At 45.0% G+C, this 8,061-nt stretch overlaps 1 protein-coding gene across 2 annotated transcripts; it reads right to left on the reverse strand.

Annotated features, from left to right (window-relative positions):
• Positions 1–3,971: 3,971 nt before the first annotated feature.
• LOC109786778 (protein SAWADEE HOMEODOMAIN HOMOLOG 2-like) lies at positions 3,972–8,061 on the reverse strand. 2 transcript variants are annotated; one of them, XR_012188304.1, is made up of 7 exons: positions 7,758–8,061; positions 7,525–7,681; positions 7,300–7,363; positions 7,049–7,100; positions 6,421–6,553; positions 5,060–5,179; positions 3,972–4,467 (listed from the first exon to the last, which is right to left on the reverse strand). XR_012188304.1 is itself a non-coding variant. In XM_073502733.1 (5 exons), the coding sequence occupies exons 1-5, from the start codon at positions 7,920–7,922 to the stop codon at positions 6,506–6,508; spliced, it is 486 nt and encodes a 161-aa protein (XP_073358834.1). In that variant the 5' UTR covers positions 7,923–8,061; the 3' UTR covers positions 6,420–6,505. The 2 variants fall into 2 exon arrangements, 1 of the variants encoding a protein (XP_073358834.1); XM_073502733.1 differs by lacking the exons at positions 3,972–4,467; positions 5,060–5,179 and having other exon boundaries at positions 6,420–6,553.

Raw genomic sequence — 8,061 nt, forward strand, 5'->3', positions numbered from 1 at the left:
TCTACTATATGATTCACGCTCTACCTTTCGGTCTCAGTGTTCCGAGGCCATATCTGCATATGCTAGGCTCGTCAAGTTTAACCCAAGTATTCTGGGTGTGCAAAACTGGCTTGCACCCGTTGTATGTGAACGTAGAGCTTATCACACCCGATCATCACGTGGTGTCTCGGCACGACGAACTTTCGCAACGGTGCATACTCAGGGAGAACACTTGTACCTTGAAATTCTGTGAGAGATCATCTTATAATGCTACGGTCGAACTAAGAAAAATAAGATGCATAAAGGATAAACATCACATGCAATCAATATAAGTGATATGATATGGCCATCATCATCTTGTGCCTTCGATCTCCATCTCCAAAGCACCGTCATGATCATCATCGTCACCGGTGCGACACCTTCATCTCCATCGAAGCATCGTTGTCGTCTCACCAACTATTGCTTCTACGACTATCGCTACCGCTTAGTGATAAAGTAAATCAATTACATGGCGATTGCATTTCATACAATAAAGCGACAACCATATGGCTCCTGCCAGTTGCCGATAACTCCGTTACAAAACATGATCATCTCATACAATAAAATTTAGCATCATGTCCTGGCCATACCACATCACAACATGCCCTGCAAAAACAAGTTAGACGTCCTCTACTTTGTTGTTGCAAGTTTTATGTGGCTGCTACGGGCTGAGCAAGAACCGTTCTTACCTACGCATCAAAACCACAACGATTTTTCGTCAAGTATGTGTTGTTTTAACCTTCAACAAGGACCGGGCGTAGCCACACTCGATTCAACTAAAGTTGGAGAATCTGACACTCGCCAGTCACCTGTGCGCCAAGAACGTCGGCAAAACCACTCTCACGTAACCGTACGCGTAATGTCGGTCCAGGCCGCTTCATCCAACAATACCGCCGAATCAAAGTATGACATGCTTGTAAGCAGTATGACTATTATCGCCCACAACTCACTTGTGTTCTACTCGTGCATATAACATCTACACATAGACCTGGCTCAGATGCCACTGTTGGGGAATGCAGTAATTTCAAAATTTTCCTATGCACATGCAAGATCTATCATGGTGATGCATAGCAACGAGAGGGGAGAGTGTTGTCCATGTACCCTCGTAGACCGAAAGCGGAAGCATTATGACAACACGGTTGATGTAGTCGTACGTCTTCACGATCCGACCGATCCTAGTACCGAAAGTACGGCACCTCCGCGATCTGCACACGTTCAGCTCGGTGACGTCCCACGAACTCTTGATCCAGCTGAGTGTCGAGGGAGAGCTTCGTCAGCACGACGGCGTGGTGACGGTGATGATGAAGCTACCGGCGCAGGGCTTCGCTTAAGCACTGCAACGATATGACCGAGGTGGATTATGGTGGAGGGGGGCACCACACCCGGTTAAGACAATGTCTGTTGTTGTGTTCTAGGGTGCCCCCGTGCCCCCGTATATAAAGGAGCAAGGGGGGAGGCCGGCCGGCCCTTGGGGCACGCCAAGGAGGGGAGGAGTCCTCCTCCTAGTAGGAGCAGGACTCCCCCTTTCCTAGTCCAACTAGGAGGAGGAAGGGGGTGGAAGGAGAGGGACAGAGGGAGGGAAAGAGGGGGCGCCGCCCCCCTCCTTGTCCAATTCGGACTCCTCATGGGGGGAGGGGGGGGGGGCGGCCAGCCCTAAGGCCCCCTCCTCTCTCTCACAAGGCCCATGTTGGCCCATTAGTTCCCCCGGGGGTTCCGATAACCCCCCGACACTCTATAATTATCCGATAACCCCCATAACTCATCTGGTGTCCGAATATAGTCATCCAATATATCAATCTTTATGTCTCGACCATTTCGAGACTCCTCGTCATGTCCGTGATCACATCCGGGACTCCGAACTACCTTCGGTACATCAAAACACATAAACTCATAATACCAATCATCACCGAACGTTAAGCGTGCGGACCCTATGGGTTCGAGAACTATGTAGACATGACCGAGACACGTCTCTGGTCAATAACCAATAGCGGAACCTGGATATTCATATTGGCTCCCACATATTCTACGAAGATCTTTATCGGTCAAACTGCATAACAACATACATTGTTCCCTTTGTCATCGGTATGTTACTTGCCCGAGATTCGATCTTCGGTATCTCAATACCTAGTTCAATCTTGTTACCGGCAAGTCTCTTTACTCGTTTCGTAATGCATCATCCTGCAACTAACTCATTAGTCACATTGCTTGCAAGGCTTATAGTGATGTGCATTACCGAGAGGGCCCAGAGATACCTCTCCGACAATCGGAGTGACAAATCCTAATCTCGATCTATGCCAACTCAACAAGTACCATTGGAGACACCTGTAGAGCACCTTTATAATCACCCAGTTACGTTGTGACGTTTGGTAGCACACAAAGTGTTCCTCCGGTATTCGGGAGTTGCATAATCTCTAATGATGTGATCCCGTTAATCAAATGACAACTCATGTCTATGGCTAGGAAACTTAACCATCTTTGATTCAACGAGCTAGTCAAGTAGAGGCATACTAGTGACACTCTGTTTGTCTATGTATTCACACATGTACTAAGTTTCCGGTTAATACAATTCTAGCATGAATAATAAACATTTATCATGATATATGGAAATATAAATAACAACTTTATTATTGCCTCTAGGGCATATTTCCTTCAACAGTTGCGTGGCACGGAGCCTCGAGCAAAGGTGGTGGCCGTGGTCGCAGGCTCCGAGGCAGCAAAAACCATGCGCATAAGCTAGGACAGGCCCAAAAATAGGGCGGGCTCGATCGGACCGCTACCGGAAATAGTGAGGACTGGAACATATGTCAGTATTTCGACATTAAGGGCCACTGGGCCTGCGAGTGCTGCAAGAGGCAGCGTTACGGGGCGGTCTCATCCATACTGAGGAAGATGAGGGACTACGTCTGGTGATGGCCTGCGTCGAGTCAGTCAAGGAGGACTGGACGTCTCTTTGTACTAGCTCCTAGGTCGCGAAACCGAGCTCGGTCGAAACCACGAGCACGGTCCGACCACTGGCGCACACGGGTAGCCACGTTTTCCACAATACGAAGAAGGTGATGATCATGCCCACTTATAATGGCGACAACCGATGTGAGGTGTAGTTCCTCGACAAGTGAGCAGCAAACCACATGACCAGATCGGCCGATGCATTTGCCAAGCTGGACCGGTTGATCTCTGACAAGGTACAGTTCACATACGGATCGCTTGTCGTGATCCACAGCCGCTGGACTGTCTTCTTGGCCATCGATAGGGGAGACAACCGGGTGCATGTATGCGTTCTTCATCCTGGTCCTACAGATCAGCGATGCCGGGCTCATCCAGCTAGATGAGAATTTGTATGATATCACCAATCGCCGTGAGGTGCTCACTGCATTTCATCAGCTCAACCGCCTCCTCGTCAAAGTAAGAGACGCACCGAGTCACCTGTACAAGCTTTCCTTTCACCCTGGTCATTCATTGTGCCTCATCATTCGGTCATTTCACCAGCACACCGACGAGTTTTGTGAGGCGAGCTGAGTCAGTAGGTTGTTGTGGCATATACTACGGCACCGAGCTTACTTGAACCGATTTATCCTGTTTGTAGCAAGCGATTTACCATATTGGGATTGACGATTTACCGGAAGGGGTCACATCATGGTTGACTTACCGCAGCTAGCCCACGGGTAGTCACATCAGCCTAGCCCCAACGACCGTGACTTGGTTGTTCCCTATATGCCATGTATTGGTCACAAGGTCAATGCAACATACCGCTTTATGTAGGTCAACCTTTGGTGTTTAATTTATGTACGATATATGCTCCGAAAAAAAGTTCTGTACCACAAATGAAGATGCGTGACCACAATATGCAAGAAATCTTTTGGTGCGTGTGCGTGTTTTTGTTTTAGAAATTGTGCCTGTCTAGGCCTTAACGAACAGATAAATACACCACGACCACAAAATGACATGTTCTCCCATGACATAGTTATGTAGATAGAAAGCAAAGCCAACAGAATTTTGGAAGTGCAAAACAACACCAATCAATTCAACATCGGCACACTATAGTTGCCGGGCAACCATCCTTCCTCGTTGGAGGTTCATCGACCAACATTTTTGTACTAAAAGTTCACAAAGAAATGCACAGGGAAGCGAAACAACTACGCTCCAACATTCATCTTGTCACCATGTGCGTTGCTTGTAGATTCACCGTTTGGAGCAGCCTCGATATCCCCCATCTGCACACCTGCTACTGAATCTCTGTGGGTGCTATGAGGCGAGATAAGTAAGGGAGCAGCCAGAGGATGGCCCTCCTTGATTTGGTGGGCTGGGAACCACGGGGACCTCATCAGGGTTCACATTCATCCTCTTGCGCGACTTTTGAGCTTTCTGCTCAGCTAGGCTATGATCAAATACAATATCAATCTTAACATCAGCAGATGGTCGACGACATACCTTCCTCAGTGAAACAATTTCCTGTCACGTGAAAATAAATGAAAAATCAAGGCACAACTTTTCCAAAAATATATTTATCCATGCTAAACATCATAGAAACAAACTAAATTCATCACTCTGCGCTTTCCGTTTTATTTGACTACATGGTAAGATAATTAGCAGAGAACAAAATGCGTAGTATTTTGCGCTGTCATTCTTCCCCGTCTATCTTCCTTGAACATTCAGATTTATATTGTATGGTTGCCAAAGAAATTGCAGATTGGAGATGAAATCACAAGGAAATTCCAAAATAAGTTTGGTTTCGTTCAAAAACTAGGATGGGTTTTGATGAGTTGACAAAGGACCATGGCGAGTTACTCATATATTGATGTCCAGGCATGTTATGAAGAACAAAACCATAGCCAACTACATATAAAAAGTATGGATGGAGCTCTGATTTGGCAGCTCGGATTGTAGTTGTCATCAAGTTCTTTCTCGAATCCAGGATAAAGTCCCAAATATATCTCTATGTGCAGGCAAATAACCCTACCCCAATTATGAGATCCAAGCACGGTGTAACACTGTAACCAGAATAAATGCATGCACACACAACAGCATTAGAAAGGAGAGTTACCTCAGAGTGATCGTGATCATAACGAACAAGAAAACTGCAGCGGCAACCCCTTAAATCATGTGTGCGCCTTTCAACTTGAAGAACATGAGCATCAAAATAGAGGGCCTGCTCTTTTCTTTCCTGTTCAAATCATCACAGAAATGTTTCTTCCTGTGAGAAATCAACTCGAATAAATGATAACACCACATTACAAGACAACTACCTCACATGAAAAATAGATTGGCCCTTTGTTCAACTTTCCCTCACAAATTTCTTTTACGGGACTTTAGTTCACAATATTACTTACACCCAGTGACCAAAACTCCTTACTCCAGCTCACCATAATACTGCAGTTTGAGTATGATATTGTCTTGAACTAGAAGTAAATAATCGAAAATTAATCTCAACACTCTAATTTGTCGGCCACGCTGTTTGTGTGCAACTACCAACATTAGTATTTATTAGGCAGCCTTATTTGATGAATATCCAATTTATAAATTAAAAAAGGAAAAAGGAAGCTTTTCAGCGCTCAGTTTAATAATAAAGTAATAATAATATTCGTAGAAAAAATTCACACCCATTTTTGGATTAAAAATTAATTCTACTACTCAAAAGTATGATATTTTAATAAATTGTGGCGATTTTACAGTCATTTGCTCATTCACACGAATAATAAATGGGCAAATGAGTGCTGCCAGTTGGACCAAGTGGCATCACAGTAAAATTCTATATATGAAATATGATTACCAAGATATGGATAGTGACAGGAAACATATGTTGTACTTAATTAAATGTCCTATTTACTTCAACTACCACGCTGTATATAGCATATATATAATGCATGTTGAAGTGGAACATACAATTCATAAGGATTAAAAACGGGATTTAATAATTATTGGCAAGCACAATTCTTAAGCACTACTTATAAAGTCTAGACAAACAAGGAATAGAGCCTATGAATTGAAGAACCTTGAGTGTCAACAGGGTTGAAATATAAGTTCAATTACATCTCTTCAAAACGGACCAAATAAATGAATTGGCTAAGTAAGCAACAACATTCTGTTGGTCATGTGCACCACAGTTCAGAAGGCTCGGCACTTTTCGCAGTTGAGATCCGACCAACATACCCAACACGCTTTCACAGGCGAACAAGTAACAGAAAGAAAATAATGGTTGAACCGTAAGTTTATGTACATAATTTCCAAGCGCATAAAAAAGGCAGATTGTAACAGCTGCCAGGAATTAGATAAATATTCTGTGGCTAAAATAAACCGGCTTAGTAATCCAGAAGGATAAATTAAAGCTTCATGAAGACATGAATTATCAGTTGTGCCATGCAAACTTGCTAAGTCAGGTTAAGAGAAGTCGTTTAAGATGACTACCTGATAACTCCCCAGGAAGCACACCAACACATTCTGTGGCTATACATGGGAGAGAACGCAGTCTCACAGATTTACAAACATTAATTCATTCTTCTTCCTCAGCCCCAAATCCAGAAAACCAAACTTGTATTTCCTGAAACAGAAAAAATAAATTAGTGTAAGCACAGTTGGCATAATGCACAGGTAGTGAACCCGCTGTGGAGAGAGACTAAACAATGCAGCACATGAGCATTATATAATTCTCACAAAATGACCGAGCCTAGTTTTCCCTCTCAACTGCGAAAAGAGGCGCAAATCACCCTAAACTTGTCTTGGCAGTAATCTTTGGCATGTCGGCAGCGAGATCAACCTATCTGCTTCTCTTTATTTCTATACGTACATCTCTTGTCAACCCATACTCAACTCAAGTCGAATCACAAGGCCACGTCCACTTACACAACAAGCATCACATGTTCACTTAGGACCCGGCGGGTTTGTGCCCATCAAACATGTTTGCCTTCCATGGTTGGCACATACACTAAAGACTACACCTACAAGGATGCAAAGTGATTTCTAAAACAATGCTACTATTCCTTGTTTTATAAAAAGTTCCCTGTTTCATGAATTCAGATCTAGGAAATGAATTTACCTGGTCCCCAGTTTCAGAAAATCTGCAGGACAGGATGGCAGCAACATCGAACCTGTAACAACAAAGATTGGTCATGCATGTAAAATAGAATGGTTCATGCAAGTAACCCGCCCACCGCACACCGACACACCTTACAGACCCACCCACACTCATGATAAACATGAAATGACATATACAAAAACGGACCAAATGTGACATCGATCGGCACAAAAGAAGAAAGAAAGCAAGAAATATGTATATCTGCTGCATACCATGCACCATTTCTCGGTGACTTTGCTTCAAGCTGGACCAGGCCACCATCCGAAGAAGTATTCCCTGATTGGTGACGACAGTATCAATAATCCATAATCGACATGATACATGGTATGTGTTCGGTCGGTTAGAAAAAGTTAGAAATCTTGGAAACAAGAAACAATAAAATTGTGCCATGTAGCCTGCAATTCTCAATAAAAGGGAATTAATGAAGAGCGCAGCACCTGACTGTGATTCGGAGTTGGAAGGGGAAGATGACTGAACCCAGTAGGAAGCTGGGTGCTGTGCCTCAGCCCCCGTGGGCAGCATCTTCCCTCGTGCCGGCGGCCGCTCACCCCTCCGTTTCTGCGTGTACCTCCGGTTCTGAAACCAGGTGTGCACCTGCGCCAACGCAGATCATCAGATCGGAATTAGAAAATAGGGCGGACTTGCTTCTACTGTATCTTGGGCAACGTACCTGATTGTACTGGACGGCGACCATGCCGTCGCCCGAGCGGTCCGGGGAGGCGTTGAAGTCGTCGGTGAGTCCCTGGATGACGGGACGCTTGGGCATGGCGTTGACGTCACGGAGGACCTCCTCCATCTTGGCGACCTCCGCGTGGGTGAACCGGATTCTCCCCATCGTCCCTCGCTGCCGCGCCTGCGTATCCCCCGCCGGTGTGGTGAGATTAGCACAGCACAGCAGATTCGATTTGACGGAGCATTACAAGACTGGAGATGGAGAAGAGATTCGAGCGGAGGGAGGGAGGAGTACCTTACCA

This window comes from Aegilops tauschii, chromosome 6 (assembly GCF_002575655.3).
Source record: "Aegilops tauschii subsp. strangulata cultivar AL8/78 chromosome 6, Aet v6.0, whole genome shotgun sequence".
NCBI classification, from domain to species: Eukaryota; Viridiplantae; Streptophyta; class Magnoliopsida; order Poales; family Poaceae; genus Aegilops; species Aegilops tauschii.

What these genes read in the sequence shown, in the direction of transcription:
- LOC109786778 (XM_073502733.1), bottom strand. Translation starts at nt 7,922, where the DNA reads ATGGGGAGAATCCGGTTCACCCACGCGGAGGTCGCCAAGATGGAGGAG. An exon ending in CAACTCCGAATCACAGTCAG is followed by an intron (nt 7,364 to 7,524) that starts GTGCTGCGCTCT and finishes GTCACCAATCAG; the next exon opens with GGAATACTTCTTCGGATGGT. An exon ending in TCACCGAGAAATGGTGCATG is followed by an intron (nt 7,101 to 7,299) that starts GTATGCAGCAGA and finishes TTGTTGTTACAG; the next exon opens with GTTCGATGTTGCTGCCATCC.